This window comes from Camponotus vicinus, unplaced genomic scaffold, assembly GCF_025532165.1.
Source record: "Camponotus vicinus isolate PSW18456_S1 unplaced genomic scaffold, iyCamVici1.0 SCAF_7, whole genome shotgun sequence".
NCBI lineage: Eukaryota > Metazoa > Arthropoda > Insecta > Hymenoptera > Formicidae > Camponotus > Camponotus vicinus.
In genome coordinates, this window is record NW_028141979.1 from 17967366 (window position 1) to 17986484 (window position 19119).

The window sequence follows — 19119 nt, forward strand, 5'->3', positions numbered from 1 at the left end:
TTTTTAAAGAACAATCGATATTTAACGTTAAATTCATATGCAAAACCTTGTCGGATAAATCATTAATTACGCGCAAATCGTTAGACGCCCATTGCCTAATATTGAAGCCACCCTGCTTTAGCCAACAGCTCGATGATCTCGTCTCTAGTTGCGCGTGCCTGTTCGAGAGTTTCGGCTCCGGATAATAAATCATCCACATATAGGTGATTTTTGAGAACTTCGGCCGCCTTCAGATATTTTTGATCCTCGTCATCCGCGAGTTTTTGCACGGTGCGAATTGCAAGAAATGGTGAGGAAGTGATTCCGAACGTGAGCGTGTTCAATTGAAATGTTTTTATATTCCCGTTTTCTCGCCACAGAATTCTCTGATATCGACGATCGTCCTTGTGTAACAATACTTGGCGATACATTTTTTCGATATCAGCCGATATGGCGTACTTATACGTGCGAAATCGAATTAAGTGAGAGAATAATTTATTCTGAATCGTGGGGCCGATCATTAGAATATCATTCAGGGATACGCCGTTATTTGATTTGGCCGACGCGTCAAAGACTATTCGATATTTGGTCGTGTTGCTCGATTCTTTAATCACGGCGTGGTGCGGCATATAAAATCCGTCGTCGTCGGGATTTTCCACTAAAGACATGTGCCCTAACTCCCTGTATTCTTCAATTATCCGCGTATATTCGAGCTTCAAATTGACGTTTCTGTCGAGTTTCCGCTCTAATGATAAGAGGCGTTTGATTGCGATGGATCGCGATTCGCCAAGATGTTTGTGTGAAGCGCGAAACGGTAGACGAACTATGTAACGTCCATCGCGATTTCGAGAGACGGTTTTAGTGAAAAACGTTTCGCATTCGTTTTCTTCTTTCGATCGCGGTTTAACGGTTGCTACTTCTTCGATCGTCCAAAATTTAATTAATAAATTTTCTAAATTCGTTAAATAACATGATATGAATTTCGGTTTTATCCGAGTTGCCGCATTGCCGGCAACCACCCATCCTAAATGCGTTTTTTGTAAATATAAGTCGTTATCCTTGTTAGACAAATTGATCTGACCGACGGAAAATAATGATAACGTTGCCCCAGCACCAATTAGTAAATCGACCGAACGTGGTACGTGAAAGTCCGGATCGGCTAATTTTATATTTGCGGGTATTTTAATCGATTCTCGTGGAAAGACTTCGGAGGGGATCAAATCTATAATAGCTGGGATAGTGAGACATGTCAACTCCTTGGAAAAGTTGTGCGTGGATTGAACGATGATTCGTGTTACGCCCCTGGACACGGTGTTTGTCGCGTTGATCGCGTTAATTGGTAATGTATGCGCGATCGGATATACAGGGTGGGCCATTTTAATCTATGCACCCAAATTTCTTTGTACCTAAGACAGATACGGAAAAATGATTCAGACAAAAGTTGTTTGGTTTCGAGGGGGCCATAAGATGGTATCATTGGTTTGACCTTGAAGAGTTATTTGAAGGTCACATGAAGGTCACCTTCAATTTCTTAAATGGAACCTACTATTTGTCATTGCATATTCTTGTAGCTTATCTCGAGAGCTTTCCAAAACACTATAATTAAGTACTTTTTTGTTAAGTACTTTTTGAGTTATGAGGCTTGAAATAATTTCTTAATTTTACATAAACCGTAAAATATCTTGTAAAATATTCATTTTTCGATTATCTTACCTTAATACTTTTACGTACAAAATAATGAGAGGAATCAACTGGTGTAAAAAAAACACAGTTGTTTTGAAGAAAAAATATGTAATTTGCAATTAACAATTCCATATTTTTTCTTAAAAACAACTATGTGTTTTCTTTACACCAATTGATTCCTCTCATTATTTTGTACATAAAAGTATTAAGGTAAGATAATCGAAAAATGAATATTTTACAAGATATTTTACGGTTTATGTAAAATTAAGAAATTATTTCAAGCCTCATAACTCAAAAAGTACTTAACAAAAAAGTACTTAATTATAGTGTTTTGGAAAGCTCTCGAGATAAGCTACAAGAATATGCAATGACAAATAGTAGGTTCCATTTAAGAAATTGAAGGTGACCTTCATGTGACCTTCAAATAACTCTTCAAGGTCAAACCAATGATACCATCTTATGGCCCCCTCGAAACCAAACAACTTTTGTCTGAATCATTTTTCCGTATCTGTCTTAGGTACAAAGAAATTTGGGTGCATAGATTAAAATGGCCCACCCTGTATATCTAATTGTTTCACCACAGATTCTGTTATGAAATTTGCGGTAGCACACGTGTCTAACAAGGCGCGACATTTCACGGATTTTTTGTTTATCATCATAAACGTATACTAATGCACTCGTAAGCAACTGTGGCGTGAACGTACGTGATATGGTTGAGAGACAAGCCATTCTCCCGTCGGTCCGATCGGTCGGTCATGAATTTTTCACGTTATCGGATGGCGCTGCATCGGACTTGTTAGCCGATGCGTATCTCTCAAGATGCAACAGCGTGTTATGCCGTTTTTGGCAAATTGTGCAACTAGAGAATTTACAAGGACTGTCGCGATGAGAACGCAAGCAATTATAACACACCTTCGCATTTCTCACCGTATCGATGCGCTTCTGAACCGACATTTGTTTGAATGTGTCACATAAATAAAGTGGATGTCGTTTAGTGCAGGCTATACAATTTCGCGATGCATTCAATACGAACGCTGTATTTGGAGACTGTATCCGTTTTCTTTCAGCCGAGAGATCGCCTTTATTCTTTTCCGTGTCGGATAATTTAGATCGTTCTCGTTTTGAGGCGCATACCGCGGTTTTATATAGAAATTCGTATAGTTGTTCGAGTGTCGGAACTTCGTCTCGTTCAAGCGTCGCTTCCCATTTTTCTAGCGTATGCCTCGGTAATTTGCCTTCTAAAATGTGTATAATCATTTCGGATCCGACGGAAACTCCTAACGCGTTTAAAGAAGCGATATGTTGTTGGGTGTCGTCGGCGAGTTTCGATAATCCGCTTGTCGTTTCCTTTTCTAATACTGATGAATTTAATATTAACGAAAGATGACGTGAAATTAAAATCCGCTTTACTTCATACGCACGTTCCAACAATTCCCATGCCCTCGAGTAGTTTATTTCGTTAACCGCGAAAATCTTTATTTTGCTCGCGGCGTCGCCTATTAGTGCCGATTTTAAATAGTGTAATTTGTCGATTTCGGATAAATCAGTCCGCGAGCCTATCATATTATGGAACGCGTTTTTAAACGACAGCCAATTCTCATATTTGCCGTCGAAGCTCGGAAGAGGTGCTTCGGGTAATTTGATGCGTCGTTTCTGAACGGACGCAGTAGGATTCGTGTGTTCATCCCGAAATGTTTCGGTTAACGTGCTGGTACTTGCGCTGGACCGACCGGTCGTGTTTAGGAAATCTTCGACCTTGCCCGCGAGCATATAGAATCGATCTTGAATGTGCGTGAATTCGGTTTGATGTGTTGTATCCGGATCGGATATCGTAAGTTCGTCATTGTATTCTTCAAACGCGTTATAAATTTCTGTTAAACGAGCCATTCGTAATTTAAGCGCGGCATTTTCTAGCTTTCCCTTATCGAAAAGATTCGTTAAGTTAGTGATTTGTGATTTCAACGATGTCCGTTTTTGTATAAAAAGTTTAATTCTATCGGCCATTATTATTCGGTTATATGATTATACGGAACGGGAAAGGAGAGACGGTTTGTCTGTTAGCAATGTAATAGATACCGTCCCTTGATTTCTCTTGACCGATGCCGTGGTCTCGAATCCACGTCCAAACTCGTCCGTCGTGGATGGATTGCTTCTCGCTCGTGTCTTCGTCTATCAGGGGTCGTGATCAGAATGACCTCACAGGAAGCACCAAATGGTCTGTGTCAACGTCAATCACTTTTAAAATTCACGTTGTTTTTGGTTGTCAATATTTCCTTTTATATTATGTTAATTTTACAAACAACGAATCACGTTTTAAAGTTCGTGGAAGTATCACTAATATCACTAGTTCATCGCACGCATCAATCACGACGACGCCTGGGGGACTGTGATCCCTGAGTCGTGATGTCTCTAGGACGATCCTAGAGGATCGCACACGACTACGCCTGGAGGACGATGTCCTTGAGTCGTGGCGGAATCCTGAATCGTCTGTTCGATATAATTACTACTTAGATTATGACTTCGGTTCGTAGTTCGTACGAATATTCGTCACGCACCTTCGATGTCGAAAAGCTAACTGAGCTGCCCATCTGCCGGGACCTCTCGCGTGTGCATAGAGTTCTCTTTGTTTTCTTTGTTTCTTTGTTTATGGCAAATAGAATCACTTCTTATTGTAAGACTGCGAGTGAGTGGGGGCATGTGAGAGAGAGATAGAGAGAGAGAGAGAGAGAGAGAGAGAGGATGCATGGGTATGTGCGTGTGTGTTCACGTATACGTGGGTTTGACATGTGACTAGTACGCTTGTTTGTCGTGCACGACTCTTCTACGCAACAGCCTCCATATCCCCGAAAAGGTATTTTGACGGACCGAACCTCCGCCACTGGACCCGAGCTCGGAATACGTCCGAGTGGCTCCAGTGGCCAGATCGACAAACCCGAGCTCGGATTACCTCTGAGTGGCTCTGCCGACCTCCTACCCTCCACGCCCAGTGGACCCGTCCGGTATGGGTAACCCTGCCGGCATGGCTCCGTTGAGCAACCATGGGACACCGCGTCCTCCCCATGCCAGAGTTCACGTCCTTAAAAGGGCGTCACCCCCAGACACGAAAAGGACCGGCACCCACATCCCTCCATCCGGCACACCCCATGCCAGGACGCACGCCCTAAAAAGGGCGTCGCCCCCAGACACAAGGTGCGCCTTCACCCCCTCCTCCCACAGAACCAAGGCCCCTGCCGGGAGCACCCAGCACACACCCCAGCACGGATGGAGGATAGAAATCCTCCCCTATCAGCTCCGTGCAGCCGGGATTTGTAGTCGGGGTCTCCTTCCCCTACCTACATTGAGTCTAACGACCCTTTGGGGGACAGACTGTTCCCTGGGCAAAGTCGGGTGCCCTGGTACGCTCTTAGCGAGTGATCCTCCCCGCCGGCCCTCCCAAGGTTGAATCCTTGGTACTACCACAGCGGATCGTTGGATCACCCGAGCCCCTCCACCACAAGGTTGCGTACCCCGGAGGGGAGCCGCATTGCGAAGAGTTCAATCACAATGGATATATGCTGTAAGTTGTAAAGCGAGGTCCACCTTGCCTACCAGCGGGGTGGTTGCGCATGGAAAGTTGCAAACCCATGTGGAACCGTACGCTTTGCATAGAAAGTTAAAATAACCTTGACCTTCTTAGAAGTCAAATTAACATTACTTAGGAATTCGTATACTCGCATATTGCATATAATTTATGAATCTTCTGGTAAAAAATAACTTTCTTATAGGAGTCGCCAAAATTCCTTTTACAGGTTTCTATTTTAAGTTGAAAGGAAGCTTTTCACAAAGTTTCATCAAAATCGGAGGTGACCGGTTTTCGGAACTACACCCGAAACGGTTAGCGGGATCTCATCCGGTGGCTCAGCAAGAAGAGGGCAACGTCCAGGCTAAAGAAATGGAAGCGGGACGAGCGGAGGCACCGAATAAACGGGGCACGCCGAGCTAAGTAAAATATTAGTTGCCGTAGAGGCAGATCTAGCTGCGAACACCACAGACGAATGATATCGTAAACAAATTAAAAAACGAATAAATAGTTTAAGGTTCAGTGTATAACAAATATTAAAAAAGTAATTAAAATTCCGGGTCAATGAACCGAGATCGCGTATCTTGTGGCGACAAACAAAAGAAACAGCACCTATATATTATTTTGGCAAAGATAGAAAAAACTGTGAAAATAACATATGGATCAAGTGCAAGATTTATTGACAATAGACAACAGTTGTCTATTGTCAATAAATCTTGCACTTGATCCATATGTTATTTTCACAGTTTTTTCCATCTTTGCCAAAATAATATATAGGTGCTGTTTCTTTTGTTTGTCGCCACAAGATACGCGATCTCGGTTCATTGACCCGGAATTTTAATTACTTTTTTATTATTTGATATCGTAAACGTTTCGCGGGAATTGCCGACAAAACTAAGAGATACACGGATTGGAAAATAGTGGACGGCCAGCTGTATTATTGTCGGCCAAAAGCTATAGTATCGGACATTGTCGACGATTTAGATCGATAGAAATTGGTATTGCCACAGGAATTAAAAAAGGAAGCTTTGAGAGAAGCACATGACGAACCGCAGTCCGGACGATTTAGGAGTAGAAAAGATCTTTCAAAGACTCGCGGTCGTATACTTTTGACCAAATATGTTTAGGGATGTCGCGAAATATGTTAAGCGGTGTGATACGTGTCAGCGTACGAAAGTAGAACAGACCCCTCCGGCAGAGCTCATGGGTCATCGCGTTGTGGACGGCCCATGGACCGTCATCGTTGCCGACATAATGGGACCGTTTCCAAAGAGTAAGTCAAGATTCACGTATATCCTGGTCGTGCAGGATTTATTCACAAAGTGGGTAGAGTGTTTTCCGCTGCGCGCCGCAAACGGGAAAAAGATTTGCGAAGCTTTAGAGGAAGTAGTTTCGCGATGGGGTACGCCAAAGTTCTTGCTTACCGATAACGGTACGAAGTTCGCGAACCGAACTTTACGATCTTTCGCAGACGAGCATGGGATAAAGCTCACAACTATTCCGCGATATCACCCGCAGGCGAATCCCGTGGAACGGGTGAATCGCGTCTTAAAGGCGATGATTGTCGCGTTCATCGTTTCTAGGTCGCGACCATCGGGAGTGGGATGAACATCTGAAAGACTTCCGTTTCGCATATAACGGCTTATCATTCGTCGATCGGTACCTCATCTGCTTTCCTGAATTTAGGACGAGAATTAGAGCCTTCTAATAGTTTACGCGCCCGTTGCGTAGGGACGGCTGAGGTCGAATCATGAGATCCCGCTAATTGGACTGAGCAAATGAAAAAATTGCGAACTCTGTATGATTGGGTAGAGGAAAATTTGGAGCACGTTTATCGCAAACAAACCACGTATTACGACTTGAACCGACGTGATATCGAGTTTTAGATCGGTGATCTGGTGAATTGGATTGAAACGCCAACACGTATTATCGTCAGCGGCACAGAATATTGCCGCAAAGTTATCGCCGAAATTCCACGGCCCTTTTTGAATTATGCTATCGCCTGTCATGTGTGAGTTCGTCAATCTGAATGGTGATTTTGCTGATAAAGTGCATGTGCAGGATCTCAAACTCTATCATATTCTGCTTCTATAGATAGCTGCCTACGATAAATCGCCGAAGAAAAGAAGATATCATGAACTAATGGCGATTTTTCAGGCTCCGCTAAAGGGATGTCATTGAGAACATCCACGAGCGATATCTGGACGGAGCTCCGGGACCTGGCCGAGAGCAGGGATCGTCGGAGGACCACCACCCGAGGAGTAGTGGTGCGGGAGTTTCCCCGTACCAGGGATCAAGGCACCCAGGCATCCGGAGGAAAGACCTTGGGGCAGCACCTCTTCGCCGCGCCGGAACAGTGCCACATGGGGACGTCTCGCTGTTGCTTCGCGTGAATTTGGCGCGAGACACTATCGTGTCTCTTGATAAATAAAGTCTCATGTAAGACTTCGGAATCTTCGACATCGGGAACTTTTTCATTATTTATAATAATTTAGGACTTTAAATTGCCATAAAATAAAAACTAAAACTTTTATATTTTATTCCCTTTTTTGATTAAAAGAGATTAATGAAATTTTTGCGTTTAAAATGACATCAAACACAATATAATTCGGATAACTCTTACTTATTGTTGTACTGGGTGTTAAAAAACTCTGGACACGGTCGAATATCTCGATACAAAGAGTTTTAATAGAAATTGTTTCAGACAAAAGTTGTATGGCTTTGAGGGGGCAATCAGATGGTGCCAATGATTTGACATTGGAGAGTCATTTCAAGATCACGTGAAGGTCACCGTCAATTTCTTAAATGGAACTCCCTATTTTTTATTGCATATTCTTGTAGCTTATCTCGAGGGCTTTCCAAACTATAATAAAATATGTTTCCCTCAAGTACTTTTTGAGTTATAAGGCTTGAAATCATTTCTTAATTTTACATAAACCGTAACATATCATGTAAAATATTCATATTTCGATTATCTTACCTTAATACTTTTATATACAAAATAATGAGAGGAATTAATTGGTGTAAAGGAAACACAGTTATTTTTAAGAAAAAATATGTAATTGTTAATTGCAAATTCCATATTTTTTCTTCGAAACAACTGTGTTTTCTTTGTAACGGTCGTATTTTCGGGCGTTTTTCGCTGCTGCGGATAGATCGCCAGTGCAAGGTTCTTGAGAAGAAAATACGCGATGTGTGTAACTGGATGTATGTATTTGTAATAATGTATAAATGTAATGTATAAATGTACAGAGAGTAGGTGTATGTGTGTGTGTGTTAATCGCGCTAAATGATTATTTACGCGACAACGAGGCAACGTGGTAAATGCAGTTTCGATCGTAACGGTCTCGATTTCGCACACGTGTTCGTGTTTATAGCGCGCGAGCCTGCACACGTTTTTGCGGCGCTTTTTCCGCGAGGAATCCCGGCGTTCCGAGAATCCTCGGTTTCTCGGGATCGACGGTCACTTTCGTGGGAATATTTGTTCCCAGATGTTTCGCTTAAAGCCGGCGTTCGATTTGATTTAGGCGGTGCGCTTTAACAACGGCGGCGGAGGCCGTGATACATGAATACGCGATGCGCTCTAACGACGGCGGCGAAGGCCGCGATAAATGAATGCGCGATGCGCTCGGTGGTAGTTCTAATGCGCGAAACAGGATCGCGTCGCGAAGGATGGAATTCGCGTTGCAGCTGGATCGAGAACACTCGACTCGGGGCGGCTCTGAGCTCTACCTTCCGTGATGGCCCAGCTGCAGGATTAGTCGAATGCACCTGTACCTTGGAATCGAGATCACTCGGCCAAGACGGAGTTCGCTCCACCTTTCGTCCGTGGTAGTTGGTGCTCGGTAGGATTTCTCAGGATTTCCTTTTGAAGCATACTGCTTAGAGCGGATCGGGAGAATGGTAATTAGGTGCCGAAATGTGGCCTTTTTATACCGGCTAATTGCCCGCGTCGGCGCGCGGCGGTATTACCCCTTCCGAACGGTTTTTCGGAAACGGTGCGGTCGGGCCCGCTCGGAGGGGTTCGGGTTGCGCGCCGAACGGGGTTTTCGCCGGTCGGCGGTTCGGGCCACGTCGGCTATGATCGGCGGTTTTCGGCCGATTTGATATTAACGGCTTAGGGCCGTGTTTTCAGTGGATTGAAAAAGATGGGCGCACCGCGCCCCTGCCTCTGCCCGGCGGGTGTTCTGCCGGGCGGCAGTTTCTGGCGGATGGAATTGCCGGGAATCGTAACGATGCACCGGGATGCATCGTTACATCACCCCCCTTTACAAATAATGCCCGAATTGGGGGCATTCTGTCGGTCGGGCATCTCACGCTGGTTTTCGGTGGATGTTGTGCTGTTACTGCCTATTGCAGTCGGCGGCAGTACCGGACTTTTCCGTCCCGGGTGAAACGGATGACCCATCGTCTGGTGGCGGTTCGCGGCTTGTATCTTCGCGATATGTATACCGCGAAATGTGGAATCTCCACTACGATCCCGGGTTCCACCTCTACGGGAATTGGCGGTGGCGGCTGCGGTCCCATCGGCCGCAATAGTATAGGCCGTTCGGTGGTGGCGGCTTCCGGTCTGATTGGCCGGGGTGGCCTCTCATAAGGGCGCGGAGCCCTTGCCTTCGGTGGTGGTAGTGGCGCCAGGAAGGCTTCCTGCTTGCGCCGGTTGATGTGATCGGACCGCTGGATGACGGTCCCGACCTTTGGTGGCCGCGCTGGTGTTGGCGTGGCGATGACCTGCGGTGCCGGCTCCATCATCCGGACCGCGTCGGTGGTGCCTGCTTCGTATTCCCGAAGCAGGGCTTCGATATCCTCTAATATCTCTTGATTAGGCCGTTCTATTTCTTGTTTGACGGTTCGCTCGAGAGTGTGGCTTGTATTTTTGCCACCTCAGGCTCGATGTCATCCTCGGGGGAAATAAAGTCGTTATTGTTATTGTTGACATGAGCGGCCTTCAGATCTTGTACGTGTACGTGCTTTATCCATTTCCCCCGCTTGCTTCTTAGATCCATTATAACGGGTGATACGATTCGTCGGATCTCATATGGCCCGCTGAATTTGGGCGCCAATTTGGCGTTGTACGCTTCGCTTTTCTTCGACAGAGGGTGGTCGCGCTTCCACACCCATTCGCCGATGCTCGGTTTCCATGGCCGGCGTCGGAGGTCGTAATGGCGTTTCTTGACGGTGAAACGCCTGTGCGAGCTGTATTTTCACGAACTCGTATGCCTCCGTGAGTTTTCTTCGGAGGTTATCAGGAGCGTCGTGCTCCGCGGTCAGTTGATCGGTGTCCTCCGGCCCTTGTAGCTCGCGCCCGTAGTTCAGGAAAGCGGGCGTGTATCCGGTGGCGTCGTGGAGGGCCGTGTTGAAGGCGAACTGGAATGCCGGAATGTGCTCGTCCCAAGCCCGATGATCCTTCTCCACGTACTGCGTGACCATGGTCTTAATGGTCCGGTTGGTCCTCTCCACCGGATTGCAGTGTAGAGAGTAAGCTAGAGCGGTCATGTGTCGTATGTTCCACGCCCGTAGTCATTCTTCTAATTCGTTGGACCTTAACTGGGTGCCGTTGTCTGACAGCACGGAGTCTGGTCGGCCGTGGCGCAAAATGATGCGCTCGGTCAACGCTTTGGTCACGGCGCTTGCTGTAGCTTGGCGAAATGGTACCAGCTCCACCCATTTCGTGAACCGATCTTGGAGCACGAAGAGCCATGTATGTCCTTGGTGCGAGCGTGGCCAAGGTCCGACCAGATCTAAGGTCACTTGCTCCCAGGGTCGACTGACATACGTCGCATGGAGCGTCCCGGTCGGCCGTTGCTGTGCGGCCTTGTGCGTCTGGCAATTCCTGCAGATGCGCACATAGTTCGCGATATCGCGAAACATCCCCGGCCATAGTAGGTTTCGGCAATCCGAGCGATCGTTTTTGCGATGCCCATGTGCCCGACGGTGGGGGCGTCGTGGTAGCGGCGTAAGATGTCGTTTCTGGCCTCCTTCGGTATACAGAGTTTCCACTGCTCCTCTGCTGCGGTCTCCTTGACGTTGAGGTTGTGATAGAGAAGGCGGTACAATTTCCCGCCCTCTATGCGGTAGTCGGTGTGCGCGGTGGGGTCTTGCTGCACCCCTTCGTATTTCCGGCGGTACCAGGCGCATTCCTGGCGTTTCGCGGCGCAGGTCGCCGGGTGACGCGATAGAGCGTCTGCGACGCGATTAAGTACCCCGCGACGAGTACTTCACGTCGAAATCGTATTGCTGGAGCTCGAATACCCAGCGTCCGAGGCGTCCGGTCGGGGACTCTAATTTCTGCAGCCATCGCAGGGCCTGGTGGTCTGTCACAACGGTGAAAGCGTAGCCTTCTAAGTAGCTCTTCATCCGCCGGATGCCCCACACGATGGCTAGGCATTCGAGCTCCGTGGCGCTATAGTTGCACTCGGCCGCATTCAAAGTGCGACTCGCATAGGCGATTACGCGTTCGCCTTCCTCAAAATTCTGCGTCAACACCGCGCCGAGTCCGGTTGTGCTAGCGCCGGTCTGGAGAAAGAAACGGCGCGTGAAGTCTGGACATGCCAGAACCGGTGCGGAACTTAGAGCGCGTTTCAGCTGAGCGAACGCGGTGGCTTCCCCTTCGCCCCATTTCCACCGGGCGTTTTTCTTCGTCAATTGCGTGAGTGGGGCCGTGATCGTGGAAAAGTTCGGGATGAAGCGGCGGTACCACGAAGCCATCCCCACGAATTGACGTATATGCTTAACGGACTGTGGTTCGGGCCAGTTGGCCACGGCTTGGATTTTCCCGGGATCGGTCCGAATTCCCTCCCGGTCGATGACGTGCCCCAGGTACGTCAAACGGTCAACGCAGAAACGGCATTTCTCCGGGTTCAGGCGGAGGCGCGCGTTACGAAGGCGGCGGAAAGTCTCCCTAAGCAGCTCGAGATGCTTGTCGAAAGTTCGACTGATTACGATGATATCGTCAAGGTAGATGAATACGTGCGGTTCTAATTCGGGTCCGAGAACCGTGTCCAGTAATCGCTGGAACGTGGCCGGGGCGGAGTGCAACCCGAATGGCATGATCTTAAATTGATAGAACCTCTTTCCCAATATCGTGAACGCGGTGATCGGCCGGCTGTCTGGAGCCAATGGCACCTGCCAGTAACCGTTCTTTAGGTCTAAGGTAGACAAATATCGGGCCCCTCTCAATTTGTCTAAAGTCGCGGTAATCTGCGGCAGCGGGTACGCGTCTTTATGTGTTACGTCGTTGACCCGGCGGAAATCGATGCAGAAACGTTGTCGACCGTCCTTTTTCTTGACGATCACGATGTGCGAGCTCCAGGGGCTATACGAGGGCTCGATGACACCCTGGGCGAGCATCTCGTCCACTTCGGTATCGATAACCGCCTGCATCGCCGGATTGCGCGGGCGATATCTCTGCTTAATGGGCGTGTCGTCTATTAGCCGAATGGAATGCTGAGCCCGATTGGTGGGCCCCTTCACGGTATCAAATTTCGCGAGCTCGCCTTGCAGAAATTCTTGGAGATATTCGTCTTCTTCGGCGGTCCTCCCGGCCAGGCCTCCGATGGTGGAGCAATGCTGGTGCCATCGGAGCACACGTAAAGGTGGAGCCGGCGTGCTTATCCGCAATTTCGCCTGCAAGTCCACCCCCATTAGTATCTCGCTCGAGAGGCCCGGTAATACCCCGAACGTGTGCATCGTGGTTCGGCCGCCTCAACCGGCAGGGTCATCCTCCCCGCGAGGTCTGCGTTTAGATCGTTTGCCAATTGTATTTGGCTTTCCCCTGTGGTCCACGCGAAACCCGCTCGTCCTAATATTTCGGCAGTTCTTTTATTTATCAGGGACACCTCGGATCCCCCATCTACCAAGGCGTCGAAAGTGTGTTCCCCAATTCTGATCATGGTGTGCGGTCGCGGTTTGAATGTTATTCGGGGCTTGGAGTTGCGGAGGCGACCTTCTCTCCAGCCCCGTCGGCTTCTCCCGCCGGCGGGTGGCATTGCGCGGTGAGCACTCCGTCTCATCCGCATTGCGAGCAAAACTTCTTCGCGGCAGTGTTGTCAGGCGGGTTAGGTTTTTCGCGCATGCGCAGCGAACGCGGCCTCAATGAAGTATCTAATACAGACAAAAAGGTGTGCCGCTGGTCGCCCAAAAAAATGTTCTCTTAGAAAATTATTCCAAGTAATCAACGGCACACATTTTTATCTGCGTATATATGCGTATGTGTTTACACACACACATAATATAAAATACATAAAATATACACACAATATAAAGTACATAAAATTACTTATAAAACATTGGTTATTAAAATACATAAATTACACATACACAAAATAAATAAACATATTAATAAAACTAAAAAATAAGCATCTTTTTTACATATAAATATAAAAAACAATCTTATATGTATATTAAAAATAGTATTAATATATAAAAACAATAAAATAAATTTATTTTGTAATAAATAAAAAATATTTTTAATTAATTTTTAAAAAATAATATTATTGACCGTTTTTTTTTTTTTCGATCGACGAAAGGGGAAAATGCATTATGCACACCTCGCTAGCCGGTCAAGCGAGGTAGTGTGGGACTCTCACCCACTAAAAACCCCTCCTCCAAAAATAAATAATTAATAAAAATTAAAAAATAAAATATTGCACATGAAATTGCACAGCAAAATATATAATATATAAAAATAAATTCTTATTGTTAAGTAAAAATAAATATAACAATGAACTCTGAAATAATAAACTTTGAAAAATAAACTCTGAAGTAAAAACTCAAAAATAAACTCTGAACTAATAAACTAAAAAAATAATATACATGCAGCGTGCATAAAGAAAATAGTGGCTAGATAAGTAAAGCTAATAGAATGCAAAAGCTTTCATGTAAAATAGTACAAAAAAACAAAAATTAAAAAAAAATTTTATTATTTTTATAAAACCATCAGATTTGCGCTATGTCTCCATATAAATTTAGCGTATTATGCAGTTCTAAATGCCTTGCGTTCACGTTAAAATTAATACAATTTTTTTCCGCGTCTTGAAAGCTGGACCGAATTATACAAATCGCGGAAACTGTATCATTAGATAATCGATTTCGTTTTTTATTTCTAACATCAGTTACAATAGAAAAAATTCTTTCGGCCTCAGCATTTGAGTGTGGAAGAGAAAGGATTATTTCAACTAACAATTCTAAATTTGGAAATATTTCTGTTCCATCTAAATTTTTAAATTTTAATATATTTAATATATTTAATATATTTAATATATTTAATATATTTAATATATTTAATATATTTTAATATATTTTTTCACATCTCATCTATTTCAAGAGAAGCTAATTCTAGTTTCTTTTCTTCATTAAAGATTGAAGGTAAAATCCTCCATTCAAAAGCTAATTGAGTGATATTATTGTGTATAATTCGCGTAGCAATATGAGTCAAATCTTTAATTTTATTTCTACCTTCATTATATAAAGCTATTTTCGGATCTAAAAACGTTAATTGCTGAAAAAAGAAATCATTACACGGTAAACGTTTTAACATTTCTTGAACTGCAATAATATAAAAATCTAAACATTTAAATTTAATTTGTTGCGCGCATTCTAAAGATAAAGTTTCTAAAAAACTTTCACATTCCGATCCTACATATACATTATCTATATGTTTTATATTCTTTTGATCATTTAAATTTAAAATAAAAATATCATTTAATACGTCAAGATTTACAAAATTTTGCGCAAATTGAAATACTAATTGTTTACTGCTTTCATATAATTTATGTATTAAAATATTACGCGATTGAAACAAAGCGTTAAAATTATTTAAAAAATTTAAAGAATATTTCAAAAATAATAAATATGCTTTAATTGAGTTATTATTCAAACTTTCTAAAATAATCTCTGCCGATTTTAATTTATCTTCAACTACTGCTAAAATAAAATAATTTTTTAACACTTCCCAATTTTCCAAAAGTCTGAAAACACATTTATGTAAACTAAGCCATCTAGTATTGGAAAGTTTTAATATTTTATGTCGCTTTATATCAAAAAAATTTTGAAATTCAACCAAAATTGCACATCTCTTTGCACTGCCCGAAATGTAAGTGGCAATTCTTTTAATTAAATTTTCGCAAGATGAAGGTAATTTTTCACAAGTTTTACTAGCTACGAGTGCAGACGAATGACAAATACAATTTAATGTTATTAATTCCGGTATTTCTGATTTTAAATGACTCATAAAAAAATTATTGCATCCTACCATAACAGATGCATTGTCACACGCTAATCCAATAATATTTTTAATGGGAATTTCTTTTTCTTCCAAAAAATTTTTAAACATTTCGAAAATTTTATTTGCTGAACAATCTGTCGCATCTAAAGTTAATAATTCTAATAATCGAGTAGAAACTTTTTTATTTAAAGAGCAAACATACCGAACTAAAATGCACATTAATTTATTATCTGATATATCTGTGCTTTCGTCAACTAAAATCGAAAATCTACGCGTTTTTAAATCAACGATTTTTTCTGATTCGTGTTTTGCAATAATATTTTTGGCAATACTTGAACACTTTGTTCGAGCAAGTGAAAGATCTTGTGCAATTTCAGAATCTATACAAATGTTTTTTAATAATGGAATTAAATGATCTACGGTGGAAAAAGCAACATTATGCTCCGCGAAAAAAGCAGCTAATTTTAATTCCGCGCGTTTGACTCTATCTTTATGTGATAATATATTATTATTATTATTATCGGCTTTATAATTTAACATTCTTATTTTCTCAATATGTTTGACCGTCTGTGAATGTTCAATTAAATTTGTTTTCCGACAACTGATAGTTTTATTACATGCTGTGCAAAGCGCTTTATTTTCTGAAGGATGAGGAGCTAACCATCCTTTAAAACTAATTTCATCTAGCCAAGAAATTTGAAATTCCCTAATTCTACGTTTTTTAATAACTCCTTTATTAAATTCCATCTTTTTTAAATATTAATAATATTTATTAACTTACCCAAAACTCTCCTAACCAGACCTGATCGTTTAATCCCGCCAAATCGTTCTTGATTTTTATTGCACTAAAGGTATAAATAAACTCACTATTATTAACACTCACTATTAACACTCACTATTGTTCAGATAAACGATATTAAATATTACTAAACTTTTAATAAACTGTTCACTATGTCTGCACCCAGTAGCTTTCCTTCAGCCCGCCAAATCTTCTATGTGATACCCGATACCAGATATCAGTGATACAGCGCTGGTTAGCCGCCATTACTGTCGCGCATGCGCGAAAAACCTGACCCACCTGACAACACTGCTTCGCGGGGCTCCTGCATTGACGGCGCGAGTGTCCACGCTGTTTGCATCGCCAACAGCACGGCTTTATTGTATGCGGCCGCCACGGCGGGTTTCGTTTCGGCTTTTTCCGTCTTTAGTGCTTCCTGCTGCTCGCTCACCAGGTCCTCGTGTTTGCGGGCGCGTGCCTGTAATTCGGAGATATCGCCGACATCGCGCCTTCGAATATAGAATTTGTACTCCGGATGCATGTGATCGTACAAATACTCGAGCTGCATAACGGGCGAGAATCCGCCGGCCCGGCGCATGAGCGTCATCATCACCGTTGAGTATTGCGCGAACGTCTCATTGGCCTTTTGATGTCGGTTCTCGATTTCGCGGCGAAGGGAGGCATTGTACCTATGGGGCAGGAACTGCAACCGGAATGTCGCCTCGAACCCCTGCCAAGAGGCCCAGCTGACCCGGTGATTTCGGTACCACAAAAGGGCATCCCCCCTTAATAATTCCGATAATCCACGCAGAATTTGTTCCTCGACGATGTGGTAATTCGCGATGTGGTATTTCGCGGAGTTCGGCAAGACGTTCCAGGAACGCGGCCGTCGCGGGGCCGTCGCGGGGTCGTGTCCATCAAAATGATAGCCACTCTTGCGGATTTGGTTAATTACGCGGTGATCTGGCACCGCTGGTGCCGCGAAATCCAGGGGCGCATCGCGGGCTATGGGCGAGGCCCCCGTCACGACCACGTGCGGTAACGCGCCGGAGGGCCCTACCTGTTCGCGTGGGTCGGTCGCGAATTTGTCCGCATGGGCGTCCGCATACTCCCGCATGCGTCGGCGAATGTTATCGAGAGTGCCGGTGCTCTAACCCGTAGCCTTCCGCTAGCACGGCCAATTGCTCTTTCGGGAGTGCGTATAACCACGACCTCATGATGTAACACACACTTCACACTAGACGAAAAACGGTCCCTGTTCGGGCGCCAATGTAACGGTCGTATTTTCGGGCGATTTTCGCTGCTGCGGATAGATCGCCGGTGCAAGGTTCTTGAGAAGAAAATACGCGATGTGTGTAACTGGATGTATGTATTTGTAATAATGTATAAATGTAATGTATAAATGTACAGAGTGTAGGTGTATGTATGTGTGTGTGTGTGTGTGTGTGTGTGTGTGTGTGTGTGTGTGTGTGTGTGTTAATCGCGCTAAATGATTATTTACGCGACAACGAGGCAACGTGGTAAATGCAGTTTCGATCGTAACGGTCTCGATTTCGCACACGTGTTCGTGTTTATAGCGCGCAAGCCTGCACGCGTTTTTGCGGCGCTTTTTCCGCGAGGAATCCCGGCGTTCCGAGAATCCTCGGTTTCTCGGGATCGACGATCGCTTTCGTGGGAATATTTGTTCCCAGATGTTTCGCTTAAAGCCGGCGTTCGATTTGATTTAGGCGGTGCGCTTTAACAACGGCGGCGGAGGCCGTGATACATGAATACGCGATGCGTTTTAACGACGGCGGCGAAGGCCGCGATAAATGAATGCGCTTTAACGGCGGCGGTGGAGGCCGCGATAAATGAATGCGCGATGCGCTCGGCGGTAGTTCTAATGCGCGAAACAGGCTCGCGTCGCGAAGGATGGAATTCGCGTTGCAGCTGGATCGAGAACACTCGATTCGAGGCGGCTCTGAGCTCCACCTTCCGTGATGGCCCAGCTGCAGGATTAGGCGGATGCACTTGTACCTTGGAATCGAGATCACTCGGCCAAGACGGAGTTCGCTCCATCTTTCGTCCGTGGTAGTTGGTGCTCGGTAGGATTTCTCAGGATTTGCTTCTGAAGCGTACTGCTTAGAGCGGATCGGGAGAATGGTAATTAGGTGCCGAAATGTGGCCTTTTTATACCGGCTAATTGCCCGCGTCGGCGCGCGGCGGTATTACCCCTTCCGAACGGTTTTTCGGAAACGGTGCGGTCGAGCCCGCTCGGAGGGGTTCGGGTTGCGCGCCGAACGCGGGTTTTCGCCGGTCGGCGCACAGTGGATCGAAAGATAGGGAATAGCGGACATGGCATGTATAGCTGTCATAGAAACAAATTTTTGGAATAAATATGTTTACCATATGTTCATATATATATATATATATATATATATATATATATATACATATATATATGTTCACCATCAATATCATTGATAAATAATTATGATTTAATTATAATTTGTTAATGATTTAATTATTTTTTATTCGAAATTAGATTACAAAGAATTTATAATGAATTAATGTATTTTTGTAACTGGGGCTTTGACAGATAAAAAATAAAATAAATAAATAAAAATAAATAGAAAAATGAATAATAATAATAATAATAATAATAATAATAATAATAATAGATAAAAAATTAAATTAAAAGTTTTAAAGTTTCGAGGAACATTTCTTGTTTCTTCCCTTCATTCATTTTTGGCCGCAAACTTGAAATTAAGGGATCAGAAGTAATTAAACGATGGTTTAAAAGATCTTCGTTTGTAGCGATTCTATTAATTTTGCGTGTGTGATCTCTTCTATATTGCCTGAATTCTTTATTCCGTGCTTCGCTTGCTTCTTCTGATAAATGGCCGATAGGATTAG

At 44.2% G+C, this 19119-nt stretch overlaps 2 protein-coding genes across 2 annotated transcripts; both read right to left on the reverse strand.

Moving 5' to 3' along the window:
- Positions 1-95: 95 nt before the first annotated feature.
- On the reverse strand, positions 96-647 carry LOC145974306 (uncharacterized). The gene has a single exon (XM_083104101.1). It carries the CDS (start codon positions 645-647, stop codon positions 96-98), a length of 552 nt encoding a protein of 183 aa, XP_082960227.1.
- Positions 648-13229: 12582 nt separating this feature from the next.
- On the reverse strand, positions 13230-16193 carry LOC145974307 (zinc finger protein 862-like). Its single transcript, XM_083104102.1, has 2 exons — positions 15101-16193; positions 13230-13324 (listed from the first exon to the last, which is right to left on the reverse strand). Exons 1-2 carry the CDS (start codon positions 16191-16193, stop codon positions 13230-13232), a joined length of 1188 nt encoding a protein of 395 aa, XP_082960228.1.
- Between the last annotated feature and the right edge of the window lie 2926 nt (positions 16194-19119).

What these genes read in the sequence shown, in the direction of transcription:
- LOC145974306 (XM_083104101.1), bottom strand. Translation starts at nt 647, where the DNA reads ATGTCTTTAGTGGAAAATCCCGACGACGACGGATTTTATATGCCGCAC.
- LOC145974307 (XM_083104102.1), bottom strand. Translation starts at nt 16,193, where the DNA reads ATGGAATTTAATAAAGGAGTTATTAAAAAACGTAGAATTAGGGAATTT. An exon ending in GGCAGAGATTATTTTAGAAA is followed by an intron (nt 13,325 to 15,100) that starts GTTTGAATAATA and finishes TGTCTGTATTAG; the next exon opens with ATACTTCATTGAGGCCGCGT.